We start from the raw sequence: 23705 nt of genomic DNA, 5'->3' as shown, positions 1-23705 counted from the left end.
ATACAGAGTTGTCTTTATATCCGAAAATAATAATTTTGGGTATCATCTTTACAAGGGCTCCATCTGAATTCACCCGCTGACGTTCCTCTGCACTGCCACGCACAACTTTTTCTCAGCTGGCACAATTTGATTGGCTGCTGTCCAATTCAAACTGTAATCCGTTAAATGAAGAGTTGATGCGCTGCACACTTTTTTAAACAGCATAATTTTAAATATTTGGGCTTGGGAAGAGTATCAAGTCAGGTCGAGTCATAATTCTCAAGTCCAAGTCAAGTCACGAGTCATTGGTGTTAAAGTCAAAGTCGAGTTGCAAGTCATCATATTTGTGACTCGAGTCTGACTCGAGTCCCATTCATGTGACTCGAGTCAACACCAATGGTATGTTGTACAGTGTTTTAGAAATTCACGAGTTTATTTTCGACAGAATCCCTGGACATACATCTAGTAAGGCCTAACCAGAAGTAAGAAGAATGGAAGGTAAGGACTTCTAAGGCTCTTGCACGAGAAGTTAGGAAAGCAACATTTACTGTGTGAAATGCAATGTTATCACCATCATTCTATTTCAATTATCATCACACACCCATTTTGACTGCTAGCAGCCACTAACATTGAGTGGCTGCTGACAACATAGTGACTCGACTCCATTCACTTTAATAATGGAAAAATGGATGTAAAAATGTATCACTAGCCACTTTAAACAATGCCACTTAATATCATGTTTATATACCCTACATTACATCTCATATGTATATACTGTACCCTATACCATCTACTGCATCTTGCCATCTTTATGTTATACATGTATCACTAGCCACTTTAAACAATGCCACTTTTATGTTTACATACCCTACATTACATCTCATATGTATATACTGTACTCTATACCATCTACTGCATCTTGCCTATGGCGTTCTGTACCATCACTCATTCATGTATCTTTATGTACATATTGTTCATCCCTTTACACTTGTGTGTATAAGGTAGTTGTTGTGGAATTGTTAGGTTAGATTACTCGTTGGTTATTACTGCATTGTCGGAACTAGAAGCACAAGCATTTCGCTACACTCGCAATAACATCTGCTAACTATGTGTATGTGACAAATAAAATTTGATTTTGATTGGAATTAGAACAAATGAAAGAAATTCATGAAAGGACTAGATGGATAGCAATGTACATGCATGGAAAATAAGATCTGTACAACTTGGTGTACATGTCTGTATGAAGGCTGTATAGAAAGACCATTGCATGGTGAATATTCCCTGTTGTCTCATAGTGAGATAACAGTACAGACTTGATGAAGGCTCTACTGGCTGTTGGATGCAGTTGGATGCTGAAGTTGGATGCTGAATGTACTCTTGAACTCTCTCTCAAATAGATCCTTCAATCTTTCGCCCATCCCACGGAACTCTGCATTATCCTTCATTAAAAAAAGACAGACACATTTCTTTAGAAAACATAATAAACTAGTAATGCATAAAACACAACTCATTTAGCCTAATTCATATTTGTTATGGATTAAAAAAAGACACATTGTTAAAGTGTTATTCATGCATTAGCACAATTCCAAGATTTGTTCAAAATAATGTTGCCCTAAGTCTTCACATTGGATGTAGTGCAGTCTTACCCTGTTAAATGTGGCACAGTTGGTGAAGATAAGCAACACATCAGACACAAAGTGTTGCACTGACTGGTAGAGATTCTGCTGCAGCTTCTCCACAACCCTGTCCAGCCATATAGGGGTCTTTATCACACTGGTGTAGTTTTTCACCTGGCAATGAAACATACAGACGGAGATAAACTCAGCAAAAAAATTAAAATCCCTTTTTCAGGACCCTATCTTTCCAAGATCATCTGTAAAAGTACAAATAACTTCACAGATCTTCATTGTAAAGGGTTTAAACATCGTTTCCCATGCTTGTTCAATTAACCATCAACAATGAATGAACATGCACCTGTGGAACAGTCGTTAAGACACTAACAGCTTACAGATGGTAGGCAATTAAGGTTACAGTTATGAAAACTGAGGACACTAAAGAGGCCTTTCTACTGACTCTGAATTACACCAAAAGAAAAATGACCAGAGTCCCTGCTCATCTGCATGAACGTGCCTTAGGCATGCTGCAAGGAGGCATGAGGACTGCAGATGTGGCCAGGGCAATAAATTGCAATGTCCGTACTGTGAGACGCCTAATACAGAGCTACAGGGAGACAGGACGGACAGCTGATCGTCCTCGCAGTGGCAGACCACGTGTAACAACACCTGCACAGGACCGGTACGTCCAAACATCACACCTGCGGGACAGGTACAGGATGGCAACTGATGGGTCAAATTGAGATCATGATAGGGGCTGCACCAAATGTTTGATGTATTATAATAATTGATTATGCTTATTTTGTATTAATAGAAGGGGAGGGGCTATGGTATGGGACCCCTTCTCTACGTTTATATGGTCCTAGACTACAGATTAACAATATATATATATATTCATTGTAAGGTTTTAGAATTGTTCCACAGTCTTTTCTAAGTCTCTGCCTCTTATTAAGAAATGGTCTGTGAGAAAGCATTTCAAAGATAAACAAAGAGCCCTGCAGGGGAGTAGAAGAGATAAGAGGCTAGTCAGACATACCTCTATAAATCAACTTGTGGGAGTGGACATTTACTGTTGAGGCCTTAGAAAACACTGGAACTATTGTATCTCTTGCAAGTTTGTATAGCTGTGTATGCATAAGCTTGGTCTGAGGAGTAGCAGGTAATGACGTATGCAGTGACATCACAGGGGGTTAACTACAAGCATTATAAAAGCAACTTGGACTTTTCCTATGGTGCAGAACTCATGAGACATCAGTTATATGTGTGATATTTGATCTTTGACTTCTGTCTACAGCTATATTTGGATTAAAATGGTTAGGGTTTATAAGTGCACGTTTTGAGTGTTCCTTATTTGTTGTTAAGTAAATAAAACACAGCACAGGAAAACGGAACCAACTCAACAACAACTGCCGAGTTACACCAGGAACGCACAATCCCTCCATCAGTGCTCAGACTGTCCTCAATAGGCTGACAGAAGCCGGACTGAGGGCTTGTAGACCTGTTGTAAGGCAGGTCCTCACCAGACATCACTGGCAACAACATCGCCTATGGGCACAAACCCACCGTCGCTGGACCAGACAGGACTGGCAAAAAGTGCTATTCATAGACCAGTCGCGTTTTTGTCTCACCAGGGGTGATGGTCGGATTCGTTACACCGAGGCCTGTACTCTGGAGCGGGATCGATTTGGAGGTGGAGGGTCCGTCATTGTCTGGGGCGGTGTGTCACAGCATCATCGGACTGAGCTTGTTGTCATTGCAGGCAATCTCAATGCTGTGTGTTACAGTGAAGACATCCTCCTCCCTCATGTGGTACCCTTCCTGCAGGCTCATCCTGACATGATCCTCCAGTATGACAATGCCACCAGCCATACTGCTCGTTCTGTGCGTGATTTCCTGCAAGACAGGAATGTCAGTGTTCTGCCATGGCCAGCGATGAGCCCGGATCTCAATCCCATTGAGCACGTCTGGGACCTGTTGGATCGGAGGGTGAGGGCTAGGGCCAGTCCCCCCAGAAATGTCCAGGAACTTGCAGGTGCCTTGGTGGAGTGGGGTGACATCTCACAGCAAGAACTGGCAAATTTGGTGCAGTCCATGAGGAGGAGATGCACTGCAGTACTTACATTTTGATTTTGATCTCCCCCTTTGTTCAGGGACACATTCAATTTCTGTTAGTCCAATGTCTGTGGAACTTGTTTAGTTTATGTCTCAGTTGTTGAATCTTATTTTCATACAAATATTTACACACACACACACACACACACACACACACACACACACACACACACACACACACACACACACACACACACACACACACACACACACACACACACACACACACACACACACACATGAGAGAGAGAGAGAGAGAGAGAGAACCAAGCAAACTTACATTGATACAAGGATCTGCCACAATGATGTGGTCCTTGTCAGCTTGGTATAGACACAGCAGGAGGTACTGGCATTCCTGTCAGAGTAAACACACATTTATGTGACTAGTCAAAGATTGTTTACATTTAAGTGAATCATTATTTAATGTCAAGTATATATTGACGGTTATAATGGACAGACTGACAGATAGATATATAGATAGATTGGTCCAATTGCCTGTCAATCAATGAAACAATGGTAGCAGTCATTTGTTCAGGCTCCTTACCAGTAGGTGGTCAGAGATTCGGCAGGTCAAGGCTTTCTGGTAAGTCTTTTGACTGGGGTAACGCCACGGCTGACTGGCCCTCAGTACACAAAATGTACACACCCACGGAAGATTATCCCTATGATTACACACACACACACTAAGCTGACAGCTAAGTTTACCTACACAGAACAAACAGACCTCTCTTGTATCAATCTCACTCTCTCATCAACTCTTCTCACCCCAGCATAGTGTCATCCACATTAGGAAGATGACATCTCTGATGGAAGGAGCGAGGACACTCATCACAGCATATCAAGCTACCCTGGCTTCTACAGATGAAGCAGTCGTCATCGTTATCCTGATCATGCTGCCAAGACAGAGAAGAGAGGAAGGTAAGAAGGAATTGGAAACAAACAAGCACCAACTGCCTGTTTGTGTGTTAAATACCGTACAGATTGATTTCCCACACCCTCGGGTGTAAAACAAGGAGACTCCTGATCACCGATCCTGTTTGCTATGTTTATTAATGATTTGACAAAATAAATGTAAAAGTTAAATACTAGAGTAAGATATATAATGGTGAAATGCTGATTATATTATTTTGATGGCAGAAACTGAACAAGACCTGCGGAAAATGTTATTAAGTACGGCCAATTGGTGTAAAAGATGGAGACTCGTGATCAATAAAAACATTTTAAAAACTTCAAATGCATTTTAGAATACCGAGTAATAAGAGAAGTGTTTTTCAGTTTTAGTGGAGAAATTCTTGAGTTTACTAGCAATGACAAATATTTGGGTATTTATTTTGGTGAACATATGACTTTCTGTATGGCACATCTGACCTGGCTGATTCAGCAAGTAGAGCTCTTGGGGGAGTCATAGGAAGAACAAAACCACTCAAAGAAATTAGCTATGCCACTTATTCCAAACTGTATCATACATGTGTATGTCTCCTGTTCTATTCAGGAGGAGTGTGGGATGCTAAGAGGTATCTCAAAGCAGTACATGATTTTTTGCTTACGTGATTTTTTTCCCCCACAAGTTTGCGCAATAACTGGGGACATGGTGAGATGGAAGGCCTGCATGGTGAGACTTTGGAATAGACTGTGGGATATGCCAATTGCCAGAATACCCATCAAAGTTTTTCAATGGGATCTCTTCATATGGGCAACTGAAATGTCTGAACTTTGCCAGCAGTCTGACATTGACCATTTCTTTGAAAACAATTTAAGGGAGACATAGATGCTCTTTTAATATATATATTTTTAGGGGGTAGATCAGCTTTAATATTGCAGATACATTGATAGAAGCCACAATCTAATTGTCTGCATCATTTTCAATCCCCCATATATTTGTGGGTAAATATACAGTACCAGTCAAAAGTTTGGACACTCCTATTCATTCAAGGGTATTGAGTATTTTCTACATTGTAGAATAACAGTGAAGACATCAAAACTATGAAATAACACATATGGAATCATGTTATAACGACACAGGGCGAGACCCAGATACAGACACCGGAGGCAGATGGTTCGGGTCTCTGATATTTATTGAAAAACAAGGGGCAAGCAAGAGACAGGTCGTGGACAGGCAAAAGTTCATAAACCAGGTCAGAGTCCAAAAGGTATGGGGCGGCAGGCAGGCTCGAGGTCAGGGCAGACTGAATGGTCATGCAGGCAGGTTCAGTGTCCGGGCAGAGAAAGGGTCAGAACCAGGAGAAGTAGAAAAACAGACTAGGAAACCATGAGCACGGAAAAACATGCTGGTTGACTTGACAAGACAAGATGAACTGGCAACAGACAGACAGAAGACACCGGTATAAATACACAGGGAATAACGGGAACAAATGAGAGACACCTGGTGGGGGGTGGAGACAAGCAAAAGACAGGTGAAGCAGATCAGGGTGTGACACATATAGTAACCAAAAAAGTGTTAAATCAAAATATATTTTAGATAGTACAAATAAAGAAAAACTCTGAAATGAGTAGGTGTGTCCAAACTTTCGACTGGTACTGTGTATTTGTCATATACTGTATTTTCATTTATTATTTTCCCCTAACCCTATCATCCCTCCCCTAATTGGAGTAAACTAATAGACAACAATACATTCGCTTCTAATTCCAGTTTATACATACTCTGTACATTTTACAGACACAGTATATTTGACATTCGTTATCTTAATTTGTATTTATTGTTTGTCCCACCCTTTAGCTCCCCTCAACCCCTCCAATCTATCTCTGAACACACTCTAGTTTTGTGGTGATATCTCACAAAAGTCCTGAACCCTTCTATTCTCGTAGTTCCTACAGATTGAAGATAGCAAAAAAAATGTACGAGTATTATTATACTATTGATCAATTTGAGTAGGACTTTTCAAATCACCCAGCAGTGCTATTTGCAGAGTTAGCTCCAGGTAAATGTTGTAATTCTTCATCCATTCCTGAATCTGCAACCAAAAACAAGCTAGATATGGGCAGTACCAAAAAAAAAGGTGATCTAATGATTCTGCCTCTTCGCAGCAAAATCTGCAGAACTGGGATGGTTGTATCCCCCATATAATTTATATAACATTTTATTGGATGTAAGAATTGTATATAATAATTTAAATTGAAAAGGTTTTGAATCCGGTTGTCATTTTGTGAATTAGTTGACAAACCATTGGTCCTTAAATGAAACTGGTATACTTTTTAGTTATCACAATTTTCTTTCAACCAATTTTGACAGACAAGTTCCTTACCTTCTCCCCCTTCCACTTGCCTCTTCCATTCTTGCGGACTTAGACACTATTAAAAAAAACAACTGACGACGCAATATGAAAATAAATGGGTGGAGGAGATTAAGCATCAACCCAAATTGAGAACCTTCTGTTAGATTAAGGGTGAATTCGTGTGTGAGAGATATATTATGTACAACCTACCTAAAAGCAAGAGATCCCTATGTGCACATGTAAGATCAGGGATATTGCCTTTGCGTATTTAAACAGGTGGGTGAAATGGAAGAGAAAAGCCTAACTATTGTGACCTCGAAGAGATAGAGAATAATATTTATTTGATCCTTTATTGCCCTTTCTACCACGATACGCTTGCCCTTATTCCAGAAAGTCCACCAAATATACCCTGGCATTACTGTATGTGGCTGAACGATGAGGAGAAACTGGAACAGTTTTTGTACATTGTGTATTTCTGTTTGCTGAATTGTTTTGATAAAAGCCTAAAAGAAAAAGGGTGACCTATTATTAAATAAAAAAATATTCAGCCCCAGACAACTAGCAAAGTGCATATATGTATATACAGTGCATTCGGAAAGTATTCAGACCCCTTCACCTTTTCCACATTTTGTAACATTATAGCCTTATTCTAAAATGTATTCAATTGTTTTTATCCCTCATCAATCTACACACATTACCCCATAATGATGAAGCAAAATCAGGTTCTTAGAAATGTTTGCAAATGTATTCAAAATAGAAAACGGAAAGATCACATTTATATAAGTATTCAGACCCTTTACTCAGTACGTTGTTGAATCACATTTGGCACCGATTACAGCCTCGTGCCTTCATGGATATGACACTACAAGCTTGGCACACCTGTATTTGCGGAGTTTCTCCCATTCTTCTCTGCAGATCCTCTCAAGTTCTCTCAGGTTGGAAGGGGAGCGTCACTGAACAGCCATTTTCAGTTCTCTTCAGAGATGTTCGATCTGAGTCCGGGCTCTGGCTGGGGTACTCAAGGACATTAAGAGACTTTTCCTGAAACCACTACTTCGTTGTCTTGGATGTATGCTTAGGGTTGTTGTCCTGTCAGACTGAGGTGAAGGTTCACCTTCCAAGGTCCTAAGTGCTCTGGAGCAGGATTTCATCAAGGATCTCTCTGTATTTTGCTCCGTTCTCTCGACCCCGACTAGTCTACCAGTTCCTGATGCTGAAAAACATCCCCACAGCATGATGCTGCCACCACGCTTCACCGTAGGGATGGTATTGGCCAGGTGATGAGCAGTGCCTGGTTACCTCCTGACGTGACGCTTGACATTCAGGCCAAAGAGTTCAATCTTGTTTCATCAGACCAAAGAATCTTGTATTTCATGGTCTGAGAGTCCTTTAGGTGCCTTTTGGCAAACTAGTACACTGTCAACTGTGGGACCTTACCTGGACGTGTGTGTCTTTCCAAATCATGTCCAATCAATTGAATTTACCACAGGCGGACTCCAATCAATTTGTAGAAACATCAAGAATGATCAATGGAACCAGGATGCACCTGAGCTCAATTTCGAGTCTCATAGCAAAGGGTCTGAATACGTACAGTCGGAAGTTTACATACACTTGGGTTGGAGTCATTAAAACTCGTTTTTCAACCACTCCACAAATTTCTTGTTAACAAACAAAAGTTTTGGCAAGTCGGTTAGGACATCTACTTTGCGCATGACACAAGTCATTTTTCCAACAATTGTTTACAGACAGATTATTTCACTTATAATTCACTGTATCACAACTCAAGTGGGTGAGAAATGTACATACACTAAGTTGACTGTGCATTTAAACTGCTTGGAAAATTCCAGAAATTATGTCATGGCTTTAGAAGCTTCTGATAGGCTAATTGACATCATTTGAGTCGATTGGAGGTGTACCTGTGGATGTATTTCAAGGCCAGCCTTCAAACTCAGTGCCTCCTTGCTTAACATCATGGGAAAATCTAAATAAATCAGCCATGACCTCAGAAAAAAATTGTAGACCTCCACACATCTGGTTCATCCTTGGGAGCAATTTCCAAACGCCTGAAGGTACCACGTTCATCTGTACAAACAATAGTATGCAAGTATAAACACCATGGGACCACGCAGCCATCATAACGCTCAGGAGGAGACACGTTCTGTCTCCTAAAGATGAACGTACTTTGGTGCGAAAAGTGCAAATCAATCCCAGAACAACAGCAAAGGACCTTGTGAAGATACTGGAGGAAACAGGTACAAAAGTATCTATATCCAGAGTAAACAAGTTCTGTATCGACATAACCTAAAAGGCCTCTCAGCAAGGAAGAAGCCACTGCTCCAAAACCGCCATAAAAAAGCCAGACTACTGTTTGCAACTGCACATGGGGATAAAGATTGTAATTTTTGGAGAAATGTTCTCTGGTCTGATGAAACAAAAATAGAACTGTTTGGCCATAATGACCATTATTATGTTTGGAGGAAAAAGGGGGAGGCTTGCAAGCCGAAGAACACCATTCCAACCGTGAAGCACGGGGGTGGCAGCATCATGTTGTGGGGGTGCTTTGCTGCAGGAGGGACTGGTGCACTTCACAAAATAGATGGCATCATGTGGTAGGAAAATTATGTGGATATATTGAAGCAACACGTCAAGACATCAGTCAGGAAGTTAAAGCTTGGTCGCAAATGGGTCTTACAAATGGACAATGACCCCAAGCATACTTCCAAATTTGTGGCAAAATGGCTTAAGGACAACAAAGTCAAGGAATTGGGAGTGGCTATCACAAAGCCCTGACCTCAATCCCATAGAAAATTTGTGGGCAGAACTGAAAAAGCTTGTGCGAGCAAGGAGGCCTACAAACCTGACTCAGTTACACCAGCTCTGTCAGGAGGAATGGGCCAAAATTCACCCAAGTTATTGTGGGAAGCTTGTGGAAGGCTACACGAAACGTTTGACCCAAGTTAAACAATTTAAAGGCAATGCTACCAAATACTAATTGAGTGTATGTAAACTTCTGACCTACTGTGAATGCGATGAAATAAATAATTCTCTCTACAATTATTCTGACATTTCACATTCTTAAAATAAAGTGGTGATCCTAACTGACCTAAGACAAGGATTTTTTACTAGGATTAAATGTCAGGAATTGTGAAAAACTGAGTTTAAATGTATTTGGCTAGGGTGTATGTAAACTTCCTACTTCAACTGTATGTAAATAAGGTATTTCTGTTTTTATTTTTTAATACATTTACAAAAATGTAACTTCGTCATGATGGGGTACTGTGTGTAGATTGATGAGTTTTTTTTTATTCAATCCATTTTAGAATGAGGTTGTAAGGTAACAAAATGTGGGAAAGTGAAGGGGTCTGAATACTTTCCAAATGCACTGTAGATTGTGTACAGGCCTGTCTCACACTTGAATCTTCTCTTTTCCGAGACCAGGTTTAAACACCTTCTGTTTCATTTTTCTGTATTTATTTTTATAATTTTTACTGATCTAGGGTTATTATTATTATTGCTTGTATAACCTTATCTACTATTATGTACTGATTTATTTATGCTGCGCAGAACACAAGAATAATGATCACTCAGTTATCTCTGTCAATCATTGTAATGTTTGTTTTCAGTCAATTAACACGAAAATGTAATTAATGAATTAGTTCATTCATTCATCATCCCCTATTCAGTGATGTTGAGAAACATCTTGGAATTTCATTATTAAAACTGCAGCATTAATTTAAACTATGTGATTGGCTGATTGGTAAGTGGGTGCCGCTGTGTTTGTGAGGGTCGAGGGGGAAACTTACCCTGTCTTTGGCTGTAGGGCTGCACAGCTTGCACTTACACAGGAGAGAGTGAATGACCAAGATCTTACTCTGAAAATGAGAAAAAAACGAAGACCTTTTTGAAGAAGAGAAATGTTTTCATCACAAGTCCTTAAAGACCTGGCAGCCATTCCTTGAACAGTAGGTTGGTAAGTGCCAAACACACATTATTTTCTTATTATTTTTTCTTCCTCTCTTTCTCTCTGTTCTCCTTCCCCTGTACCTCGATGAGGAGGCTGTGTGGTTTCCCGTCCCACTGGATGTCGTTCTTCCAGGAGGGATCTTCCAGAGCTGACTCCCCCTTCACAAACTCCACCGGGGTCATCCAGCGCAGCTCTGTACGGATGCTCTTTCCACACGACCCTGGGGCAACAGAGAAGATAGGGACAGGACAAACTCAAATGAATCCAATATGGGTCACTACAGCTGACCAGAGTGACATAGGGCTTTGGTAAAAGAACCTGTAGTGTATTATCGATAATATTAAGTTTATTTTTGTGGGGACATTTTCAGTACAAGTGCCGGTTTTAGTCAGTCAGCACATTTTTGACCATAGTCCCTGTACAGACAGACAATGAGCACATACAGAGCAGAGAGCAGCAACATATGACAACTAACACTAGTGCGAAGACAGAAAGAGCAATAAAACAAAAAAGCAACCAAACAAAAGACAGAAAATTAACAAACCAAATCTACACACCTCACAAACTACAGACAGGTTGAGTGTTGCACAGTTACGTGTGTCTGAAGGCAGTGAGTTCCAGACATGGGAAGCTCTCACAGTGAAAGCCGTCTGACTGAAGGTGCTTTTCCTTAAGGGAACTATATAGTCACCTCTCATGGCAGAACTTGTGGATCTGCTGAAATGGGTTTTCTGCTTGATAAAAGCACTAAGTGGGGTCAGTATTTGAGGTGCAGCCAGAGAAAGAGGGTTGCCAACATGTAAAAGTGTCTCCAGTAAAATTTGTACCTGATGCAAACCGATCCTTATGTAGCATTCCATTGATGGCTCCACAGGTGACTTTGAAAACAGACTTCTTCACACCACAATGGCTGCCTCCTGTACTGCTCTCTCCAGCAGTGTTTGCCTGATCTCTTCTCTCTCCTTCCTCTCTTTCCTGCTCAGCTTCTTTTTCCTCCTCATCATCCTCCTCAGATTCTGAAGTAAAGATAAATAAAGAGGTTTAGGGAAAGATGGTTTACTATATAAGTGTAAAGGGTCAGGCCTGTGTTATTCACAAAACCATATAACAACAAAAACACAACGTTAGAGAGACAACACCATCCCCTTTACCAGATAGTCATGTCTAAAGGATTCAGAAAGAATCCATTGAGTTGTGATTGGTGTACATACCTGTGATTGAGCCCGCTGATTGGTTGAAGGGAAAGCGTGCTCTCTTGGCCTAGATTTGAGAAAAGGGACAGACCAGTTGTACATATATCAGTTACATAATAGACTCTTTATATTATATGGTAAAAACATGGACAAATAAATTATCATTGGCCAAAGTATGATCACGCACAATAAATATAAATTCATGCCTGTATAAATGTCAAAATATCAACAGCTAAGGCTAAGCTATTGTCAAGTTTAGACAACATGTACTGAGATGCTATGACGATGCAGCGCTTAACCTATAGTCAAATGAAGTTTGGCTGTTAATCCAGAGGATGTGGTATATTGAAAGTTTGGTCTCCTACCTGTGCACTCTTTCTTCTTTTAAAGTCTGGTGAAGTTAAATGGCCTTCCTGAGGTGGGTGGGATGGTGAAATGAAGGGGGAGAGAAGGGGGAACAGACATGCCATTCAGTCACTCAACACTTAAAATAAATGTCAGTGAAATACCTGTACAGTTAGTTTCTTGACAGAAAAATAAAAAGGGTATAATGTGTAGCTATAGTTTGTTGCTCTGTCTGTCCCAATTTTCTGCTCTATGTATGATAAACTGATATGCTTCCCCGGAGACCGGGGTTGGTTGTCTTACGGTTTGGTTGTCACAGTGCTAATTACTCCCAATCTAAATGGAGCTGTGTAATATTTATTACATTAAAATGTGTGAATTCTTTGAAAGAACTCATCCACCTGGTCGATTCATGTCAGCATGACAAAATATTGAGGTGTTTTATGTTTTTCATATTTTTTTAAATTATTTATTATATGTTTGAATTATGGGAATATCAGTTGAAAAGGGGTCAAGGGAGAGAAATATTTGAAACCTATTTATCTCGCTCTGCTGTTTGCATCTCGATAGCTGTCTCTGAAATGGCAAGGGGCTGAAGCTCATTGGATAGAACTCTAATTGCTAGGGGGCTTGCCCACATTGGTCTAAATGTAGGGAAAATTACACCACACAGATCCCAGTAAACAATCCCTTTTATACTATGGATTTCATGACTAATTGAGGTAATAGAGTAATTCTGCTCATAGGTTATTCATGTGTGAACTACACATTGACACATCCAGCCCAAAGCGGGAGGTTGAAAAAAAAAAAAGCTTACTAGTCGCCAAAGTTCCGGAGCATGTCTTTAATTCAACCAAGAAAGCCTCCTGAGTGGCGCAGTGGACTAAGACACTGCATCGTAGTGCTATAGGCGTCACTACAGACCTGGGTTTGATCCCGGGCTGTATCACAACCAGCCATGATTGGGTGCCCCATAGGGCGGCGCACATTTGGCCCAACGTCATCCGGGCCAAAGGAGGGAGGGTTTGGCTGGGGGGCTTTACTTGGCTCAATGTGCTCTATCAACTCCTTGTGGCGGGCCGGGCGCCTGCAGGCTGGTGTACAGTGTTTCCTCTGACACATTGGTGCGGTTTGCTTCTGGGTTAAGCGGGCAGGTGCTAAGAAGTGCGATTAGGTGGGTCATGTTTCAGAGGACGCATGGCTCGACCTTCGCCTCACAAGCCGGTTGGGGAGTTGGAGCGATGGGAAGTTGGAGCGATGAAATGGGAAAGAAAAAGGGGGTAAATATATTTTTACAAATTAAATGCTTGGCTATTTCTATGAACGTGTTTGCTATATTGTTTCACTTCTTGTTACAAAAGTAATAAGCTACTAGCAAACATTGTGACAACCAACCCCATACTGTGTGACATCCATGGTTGTAACAAGTGGGAAGAGTGTGTTTGATGGCGCATCAAATCGAATTACATTTTATTTGTTACGCTTCGTAAACAACAGGTGTAGACTAACTAATGGATCCATTTCCAACCACGTAGAATTAAAGATAATTAGGTAATTGAGGTAGCTATGTAGTGTAGGTAGGGGTAAAGTGATTAGGCAACAGGATAAATAGACAGTAGCAGCAGCGTATGTGTGAAAGTGTCTGTGTGTGTTAAGGATTAACATGAGAAACCGGGATCCGGAACACTCTTCACATTTCCCCCCAAAAATATAATGACATTTTCCCGCAACATGAGCAGCATCAGATTAGCAAAAAATAAAATAGCACATTATCCTAGCAGGTTGTTGCATGGAAACCTTTAGCCTAGCACATTTACTTCAAGGTGGCGCAGTATTTCCCGGGACTCTCAGGATAATTATGAATTATTCCAGGTATTGAACATTGGTAGATTCCCTGGAAAATATTCATCCCCATTGGGTGTATGTAGTGTGTGTGTATGTGTGTCGGGTGTCAGTGTAAGTATGTGTGAATGTGTGGGTAGAGCCCAGTTTGTCTGGGTAGCCATTTGATTAGCTATTTAGCAGTCTTGTTTAGAAGTCTTATGGCTTGGGGGTAGAAGCTGTTCAGGGTCCTGTTGGTTCCAGACTTGGTGCATTGGTACCATTTCCTGTGCGGTAACAGAGTGAACCAGTCTATGGCTTGGGTGGCTGGGGTCTTTGAAAAAATGTTAGGCCTTTCTCTGACACCGACTGGTATAGAGGTCCTTGATGGCAGGGAGCTCGGCCCCAGTGATGTACTGAGCCGCAAACACTACTTTCTGTAGCACCTTGGAGTCAGATGCCAAGCAGTTGCCATACCAAGCGGTTATGCAGCCAGTCAATATGCTCTCAATAGTGCAGCTGTAAAACTTTTTGAGGATCTAAGGGACCATAACAAATATTTTCAGCCTCCTGAGGGCTAAGAGGCATTGTCATGCCCTCTTCACTACTGTGTTGGTGTGTTTCGACCATGATAGATCCTTAGGAAGCGCGCACCCCTGATGGGCCCCGTGTTGTTGCCTACCCTCACCACCTGGGGGCGTCCTGTCAAATCAAATCAAATCAAATTTATTTATATAGCCCTTCGTACATCAGCTGATATCTCAAAGTGCTGTACAGAAACCCAGCCTAAAACCCCAAACAGCAAGCAATGCAGGTGTAGAAGCACGGTGGCTAGGAAAAATTCCCTAGAATGGCCAAAACCTAGGAAGAAACCTAGAGAGGAACCAGCAAAGGGGGGTGGCCAGTCCTCTTCTGGCTGTGCCGGGTGGAGATTATAACAGAACATGGCCAAGATGTTCAAATGTTCATAAATGACCAGCATGGTCCAATAATAATAAGGCAGAACAGTTGAAACTGGAGCAGCAGCACGGCCAGGTGGACTGGGGACAGCAAGGAGTCATCATGTCAGGTAGTCCTGAGGCATGGTCCTAGGGCTCAGGTCCTCCGAGAGAGAGAAAGAAAGAGAGAAAGAGAGAATTAGAGAGAGCACACTTAAATTCACACAGGACACCGAATAGGACAGGAGAAGTACTCCAGATATAACAAACTGACCCTTGCCCCCCGACACATAAACTACTGCAGCATAAATACTGGAGGCTGAGACAGGAGGGGTCAGGAGACACTGTGGCCCCATCCGAGGACACCCCCGGACAGGGCCAAACAGTAAGAATATAACCCCACCCACTTTGCCAAAGCACAGCCCCCACACCACTAGAGGGATATCTTCAACCACCAACTTATCATCCTGAGACAAGGCCGAGTATAGCCCACAAAGATCTCCGCCACGGCACAACCCAAGGGGGGGGGGGGGGGGGGCGCCAACCCAGACAGGAAGATCACATCAGTGACTCAACCCACTCAAGTGACACACCCCTCCCAGGGACGGTATGAAAGAGCCCCAGTAAGCCAGTGACTCAGCCCCTGTAATAGGGTTAGAGGCAGAGAATCCCAGTGGAAAGAGGGGAACCGGCCAGGCAGAGACAGCAAGGGCGGTTCGTTGCTCCAGAGCCTTTCCGTTCACCTTCCCACTCCTGGGCCAGACTACACTCAATCATATGACCCACTGAAGAGATGAGTCTTCAGTAAAGACTTAAAGGTTGAGACCGAGTTTGCGTCTCTTACATGGGTAGGCAGACCATTCCATAAAAATTGATCTCTATAGGAGAAAGCCCTGCCTCCAGCTGTTTGCTTAGAAATTCTAGGGACAATTAGGAGGCCTGCGTCTTGTGACCGTAGCGTACGTGTATGTATGTACGGCAGGACCAAATCAGAGAGATAGGTAGGAGCAAGCCCATGTAATGCTTTGTAGGTTAGCAGTAAAACCTTGAAATCAGCCCTTGCCTTGACAGGAAGCCAGTGTAGGGAGGCTAGCACTGGAGTAATATGATCAAATTTTTTGGTTCTAGTCAGGATTCTAGCAGCCGTATTTAGCACTAACTGAAGTTTATTTAGTGCTTTATCCGGGTAGCCGGAAAGTAGAGCTTTGCAGTAGTCTAACCTAGAAGTGACAAAAGCATGGATTAATTTTTCTGCATTATTTTTGGACAGAAAGTTTCTGTCAGGAAGTTCATGATCCAGTTGCAGAGAGAGGTGTTCAGTCCTAGGGTCCTTTGCTTATTGATGAGCTTCGAGGGCACTATGGTGTTGAACTCTGAGCTGTAGTCAATGAACAGCATTCTCAAGTAGGTGTTCCTTTTGTCCAAGTGGGAAAGGTAGTGTGGAGTGCATAAGAGATTGCGTCGTCTGTGTATCTGTTGGGGCGGTATGCACATTGGCGTGGGTCCAGGGTGTCTGGGATGATGATGTTAAGGTGAGCCATGACCAGCCTTTCAAAGCATTTCATGGCTACTTTTTAACTCAGGCTCCCAGCATTAGGGAACATCCTGCGCCCACCTAGAAAATCTATGGGCTAAAAAACCTAGCTAAACAACATTAACTGACATGGACTAGTTGATCTGACGAGGAAAACTGATGATGCACAGCCCAATGTCTAAGTTTCACCTTTCAAAAGTAAGTTGACATCCGGACTGAGTTCCAAAAAAATATGTATGTGAACACACTTTCCAGCTGGTTAGTGCATTTTCTGAGTATGCGTCCTGGTAAACTGTCCGGCCCTGCGACCTTGTGAATATTGACCTGTTTAAAGGTCTTACAGTGACTCCGTGTTGGAATAAGATGAGGCTAAAAAGGGTCCCCATTTCAACCCGACCTTGGTGTTTCTCCTAATATTGAAAAGTCTTGTAAAATATGCTGGTGCTGAGAAATACACACGAGAGTAAAAAGTGTGACAACCAACCCCAGTCTCCCCTATATGATATTGTATATGATACAGACCTATATATATATCCCAGAGTGTAGTAGTGTATGGCAACATTGTCCAAATAACATAGGCCTGATTAGAGTATGAAAAGTGACCAAGCTGTTCAACTTTTCTGTGTTTTATTTGATGATTTTAAATCAATTGTATCCACGTCTGGTTGAATTGTGTTTTTAAATGGTCAAATAAATGTAATCAAAATATATGCTGTACCTGGATCAGTTTTCCCAGAGTGGTGTTTCTACAGCGGATACTGTACTTCCAGTTCTTTCTGCTCTTCTTCACCCCAAACTCCTCAAAGCCACTTGGGGTGAACCAGCGACCCTGGACCACAATGCACCTCTCCCCTGAAACAAACCAATGAGGAAGTCAGACATCACACACCACCACAAATGAAATACAATGCAAAGTCAAATAGACTGTAGTACACATGTGCCTGACTGCAATTGAAACCTGGGTCTCCTGCACATCACAATACTGTGTTAACCCACTAAAGACTATACATTAGATCTGGGCCCGTATCCACAAAGGGTCTCAGAGTAGAACATGTATTGTAAGTGCTGATGGGTAAACATAAAAGCTATGCATTTAGTCATAAAAGTCACACCATGTCGGCAGATACTTTGTACACCTCATAAACTGTCCTAACCAGTTAAGGGTTATCAGCAGGTGTCTTGGTAATGGAAAATGCAGCAAGTCTGTGGTTCCTGCCCCACATGCAACTACTTTGGAGTTGTTAAAATAATGTTTTAATATTTTTTTATGATCAATCCATAAATAATATAGACCTACTGTTCATGTAACAGTATGTCTTGAGCTTTTGACAACGATTTCACGAGGCCTAATCTACAAGTATATACAGTGCCTTGCGAAAGTATTCGGCCCCCTTGAACTTTGCGACCTTTTGCCACATTTCAGGCTTCAAACATAAAGATATAAAACTGTATTTTTTTGTGAAGAATCAACAACAAGTGGGACACAATCATGAAGTGGAACGACATTTATTGGATATTTCAAACTTTTTTAACAAATCATAAACTGAAAAATTGGGCGTGCAAAATTATTCAGCCCCCCTTAAGTTAATACTTTGTAACGCCACCTTTTGCTGCGATTACAGCTGTAAGTCGCTTGGGGTATGTCTCTATCAGTTTTGCACATCGAGAGACTGAAATTTTTTCCCATTCCTCCTTGCAAAACAGCTCGAGCTCAGTGAGGTTGGATGGAGAGCATTTGTGAACAGCAGTTTTCAGTTCTTTCCACAGATTCTCGATTGGATTCAGGTCTGGACTTTGACTTGGCCATTCTAACACCTGGATATGTTTATTTTTGAACCATTCCATTGTAGATTTTGCTTTATGTTTTGGATCATTGTCTTGTTGGAAGACAAATCTCCGTCCCAGTCTCAGGTCTTTTGCAGACTCCATCAGGTTTTCTTCCAGAATGGTCCTGTATTTGGCTCCATCCATCTTCCCATCAATTGTAACCATCTTCCCTGTCCCTGCTGAAGAAAAGCAGGCCCAAACCATGATGCTGCCACCACCATGTTTGACAGTGGGGATGGTGTGTTCAGCTGTGTTGCTTTTACGCCAAACATAACGTTTTGCATTGTTGCCAAAAAGTTCAATTTTGGTTTCATCTGACCAGAGCACCTTCTTCCACATGTTTGGTGTGTCTCCCAGGTGGCTTGTGGCAAACTTTAACCGACACTTTTTATGGATATCTTTAAGAAATTGCTTTCTTCTTGCCATTCTTCCATAAAGGCCAGATTTGTGCAATATACGACTGATTGTTGTCCTATGGACAGAGTCTCCCACCTCAGCTGTAGATCTCTGCAGTTCATCCAGAGTGATCATGGGCCTCTTGGCTGCATCTCTGATCAGTCTTCTCCTTGTATGAGCTGAAAGTTTAGAGGGACGGCCAGGTCTTGGTAGATTTGCAGTGGTCTGATACTCCTTCCATTTCAATATTATCGCGTGGATTGTATTTATCATCATTAGTCATTTAGGTCAACATTGGATCATTCAGAGATCCTCACTGAACTTCTGGAGAGAGTTTGCTGCACTGAAAGTAAAGGGGCTGAATAATTTTGCACGCCCAATTTTTCAGTTTTTCATTTGTTAAAAAAGTTTGAAATATCCAATAAATGTCATTCCACTTCATGATTGTGTCCCACTTGTTGTTGATTCTTCACAAAAAATACAGTTTTATATCTTTATGTTTGAAGCCTGAAATGTGGCAAAAGGTCGCAAAGTTCAAGGGGGCCGAATACTTTCGCAAGGCACTGTATATATATACTTATAAACACTAGGCTAATAAATAAACCAGTTTTTCTGTTATTTCAAGTTATCCATTTGGAGAGCAACATCACTTTGTTACAAAAAAATATGTCTACATTGGGCATGCCTATAAATTTGGCAATTGAAGGCATCTAGAGCTTATGTTGACTTGTGTTCGATGGATATGATAGACCGTTCAAACGTTGTATGAAACATTATCGGCAAGTGACTTGATGTCTCCTGTGGCAAAGCAATTCAGAGTTGTTAAATGGGAGTGACGAGTGTGTTGATATAAAGGTAATCTTGTGAAAATAATTAACTTTTAGAAACCATCAGAAGAATAAAAAAACAGGTTATATTTGCCAACATATTAGAGTAGGAAAAGTGATCGTGCCAACGTTTTTACTTTTGCAACATTTGGCTACAGTCAGATTCGGCGTGGTTGTCTGAAGCGCGTTACCTATAGAGTTCACATCTGGCAATGTCTCATCACGATTGGTTATTCCCCATCATTTGCAACATTGTCAATGAGCATCATCACTATATTTCCTTTGCTCAAAATGTTGCGATTCCCCGCTGAGATAAACTTGATTTTAATCCTGGCTCAGAATTTGTCTGGGCAGTATTTTATATCCTAAAACCTACTGTGAGTTGTCTTTTGTTGTTTTAAATTTTTTTGTTTTAACAGGATCCTTAGGACCTTTTCTGAGATGCTTTGTGGATATGGGCTCTGGTCTCTGGGTTGGAGAAATGGTTATTGGGACCGAACCACATCCACCGTTACACAGAAATACAGAGAATCACATCACATTAAGTACATTGTTACGACCTACCTTTGGCCAGCTTGTTCCTGATGAGAATGCCTTCTTTGTCCCCACAGGTGACTGGGAGCTGGGTCTTGTAGATGGGCCAGGTCCAGATGTCATCTTTCTCCCCCTTCCTGGAAGGAAAACCTGCATGGGGACACATTCCGGACAAACATTAAGATGTGACTTGAAATTAAAAATAAACATATTTCACCCCCCAAAAAGGTTACAGAGGGACTTTAGACTTTCTGACTCAAGTCCTCCTCTTTCCCAGAAGGCAGCATGAATCCTGGGACTCACAGTTGGTCGGACTCTGAACTTTCCTCTTCTGACTGGGGTTGGACTGGGTGGATGTGCTGGGCTGCTCCTCCTCAGCACTCTCACTTCTCTCTTTCTCTTTACTATTTTTCCTTCTTGTCTTCTCCTCCTCTTCTACTTCCTCTGAAGCCTTCTTCTTATCCTCCTCTTTCTCCTCTTCCTCATCCTCCTCTTCTCCTTCAGCTGAAGCCTTCTTTTTATCCTCCTCCTCCTCTTCCTTCTCCACCTTCTTTGGCAGTTTCTCATAGAATGTGAACGACCCTGAATGGGATTGGAGGCAACATTTAGTAAACCATGCAACCTAAATAATTTACAACTAATTAAAACAAATAGAATATACATTTGACAGGGCATTGAACCTCAACTTCTAAGTATCCACCATTGTGGTTACATTTATATTAAACTAGGAATTATAATTATATACTGATATTAACTTATGCAAACGAATGCCATAATAATACAATAATAAGAGTGAAGGCACCAGAACTGACCGTCCAGCAGGCGGTTTCGGAGCAGGCGTAACGTGGGGTACTGCTGCAGGAGGTGGTCCCTGAACACACAGTTCCAGAACACCTTGATGCTGTTGGGCCTCTCTGCCTCCACCCAGTCCAACACCTGGTACACACCCTTCTCCCTCAGCTCCTTACTCCTCATCCGAATCAGCTTCTGCAGGAGTGGTCAAATACAAAACTATGGTCCAATTTGTGAGGGTTGTCAAATTAAGGCTGGAGTGGAGTGATAGACTTGATTCTCTAGAAGCAACCACCACCTCAATAAGTTCCTGTGACAGACAGGAATTTATGGACACACATCAGGCCTTATGAATCAATGATCATCAACTCCAATTTCCACTCGTACAATAACATTCTGAGACCTGTTACTACCAGCTAGCAATAAGACAGTAACTGGTGTTAGTGTACACAGTACACTCAAGAGCATACAAAATAGGATAAATAATTTTACCAAATCAATTCTTAGACTACAATTTGTTTTGTTACACAGTTTAATCAGGGTTTTATTCAGTAGTGTAGTATAGCACAGTACAATACAGTACAGTATAGTTTACTTCAGTAGAGTACAGCTGAGAACAGTACAGTAAAGTGTAATACATTAGAGTACAGTACAGTTTAATTCAGTAGAGTACAGTTTAGTTCAGTAGAGTACATTAGAGTAAAGTAGGGTACAATACAGTACTATACTCTACTGTGCTCTGCTGTATTGAACTATACTTTACTTTTATTTACTGTACTCTGCTGTGCTCTACATTACTGCACTGTGCTGTCCAAACCTGTGAAACATAGATGTCTATGATAGGTTGAAAAATCTGAACCAATCATAGACATCTGTCAATGTTTGGGCCAAAGCCGGACAGGACCAAATCTGAACCAATTGTAAATGTCTATGTTTAGGCCAAATAAAGGCCTTCCTCGACTAGATGTCTGTGGACGTTGAAATCAAGGCCAGTAATCTGAACCAAACATTGACGTCTGTGATTGGTTCCGATTTGGTCCAATCCAGACCCCCCCCCCAAAGGGGACAAAAAGGACACACAAAAAAACATCTAAAAGACGTCGGCGTGGGTCCGTGGTTGATAGGATGTAACTTGCTTAAACTTTGAGTGGGCGGGTGTATGAATAGAAATTTAGCAGTCCAGTCTACTGCTCTCACCTTGTACATTTCTTCCGGAATGAGGTGGTGGTCTCGGAGCTGGTTAAGAAATGTGTGTGGTTGCTCCATGCACGACATCTCTGTCCTACTACAGCGGAAAAACCGCAGTAACTCCTCATCTGTCAGAAAATCCATTGGCGCAGACGCAACTGCCACTCTTCAATACAGTTTTCTTTGTCGAAACAAAATCCAATATTTACCAGGTCACTGAATATTATTAATAGTTGAATAATGAACGATCCTGTTCGTATTGGGTTGCATATATATACACTGAAAAATTAAAGTTTGATTGACATTGTGTGGACTATTTACATTTCAATACAGGCCCCGGGCGGATTGATTCATTCAGACGAATGCACATACCGATAGACGCGCGTCTGGAAGAAGGACGTAGAGGACGTAATGAAAACGTTTTCAACTGTAGGCCAACAAGTTGTTATTAAAGTTATTTTCAAAGATATTATAGATATCCCGCAAGCACGGAAGTACACTTCAAGTGATGTTTGGAAAGTGAAAGTGTTCATGTGATTTCATATGAGCCACAAGGGGAGAGGCTATAGATTGTTTAACTCATTGGTCTATATTTGAGGAGCTCCGTGGACCCTCCTTGTTCGGAAGTAACTTAGCCATTGTAGCCATTGGCGAAAGGGTTGACAGATCTCGCTGAAATGTCTAGCCCAAATACCACTCATCACTGGACCACAAGGCATGGAAACGAGCCCATTTTGTTTCTGCAGTAAGTGAGGAGTTGCCACCGTTCCCCATAACATTATCGAGGGAATAAAGAAGGTAATATCAACATAACTTGTAAAGACATAAGAAGCAAAATTCGGTTTTCCATCAAAACAATCATTATTGAGAGCTAACTTGACGAACAAAGGAATTTAAGGAATTTAAATGAAAAGTAGAAGAACAATGATAAATCTTACTCCCTTCTAGCCAATCACAAAATAAAACCACAGATAAATTAAAAAATCTGAACTCATTAATGGTGGTTGCGTTGACTGTCTTTGCTGGTAGAATAAGCAAGAGACAGGAGTGATCACTGAGCAGTCATATTAACTAACTCTTCTAAGAAAGGAGTCGTCTTTGATTTAACACCTTATCAAGCACAATGGCGCGATGCCACTGTACCACCACTGTCAACGGAAAGTTTGAACTGTCACTCGTGCAGCTACTTAGTGGAATGCAGGATAGGGGGTAACGTTAGCTAGGTAGAAAAGGTCAAAATGTATATATATTGCGATCGCGTTGCTAACTTAGCTGCTTGTCAACTGCAATGTAAACTCTTGGGATAACTAAAACTAAGAGACACTGTAATGCATTGGTTGATGTTAAATTGTATTAAATCAGAGCAATCAAAACGGCACAAATCAGGCTTCTTATGAAGGTAGCTAGCA

The 23705-nt window shown here is 41.5% G+C and overlaps 1 protein-coding gene across 1 annotated transcript; it reads right to left on the bottom strand.

The window, feature by feature from the left end:
- Window positions 1–379: 379 nt before the first annotated feature.
- Window positions 380–22831, bottom strand: LOC139421019 (nuclear body protein SP140-like protein). The gene is made up of 15 exons (XM_071171491.1): window positions 22306–22831; window positions 21129–21303; window positions 20620–20898; window positions 20347–20466; window positions 17451–17584; window positions 12460–12507; window positions 12113–12161; window positions 11729–11917; window positions 10982–11121; window positions 10741–10809; window positions 4470–4597; window positions 4249–4366; window positions 3985–4059; window positions 1626–1769; window positions 380–1418 (listed from the first exon to the last, which is right to left on the bottom strand). The coding sequence occupies exons 1-15, from the start codon at window positions 22438–22440 to the stop codon at window positions 1305–1307; spliced, it is 1917 nt and encodes a 638-aa protein (XP_071027592.1). The 5' UTR covers window positions 22441–22831; the 3' UTR covers window positions 380–1304.
- Window positions 22832–23705: the final 874 nt, after the last annotated feature.

Source organism: Oncorhynchus clarkii, chromosome 12 (genome assembly GCF_045791955.1).
Source record: "Oncorhynchus clarkii lewisi isolate Uvic-CL-2024 chromosome 12, UVic_Ocla_1.0, whole genome shotgun sequence".
Lineage (NCBI taxonomy): Eukaryota > Metazoa > Chordata > Actinopteri > Salmoniformes > Salmonidae > Oncorhynchus > Oncorhynchus clarkii.
Note: the sequence above shows the minus strand (reverse complement) of the source record. Positions and strands in the feature narration are given on the sequence as shown.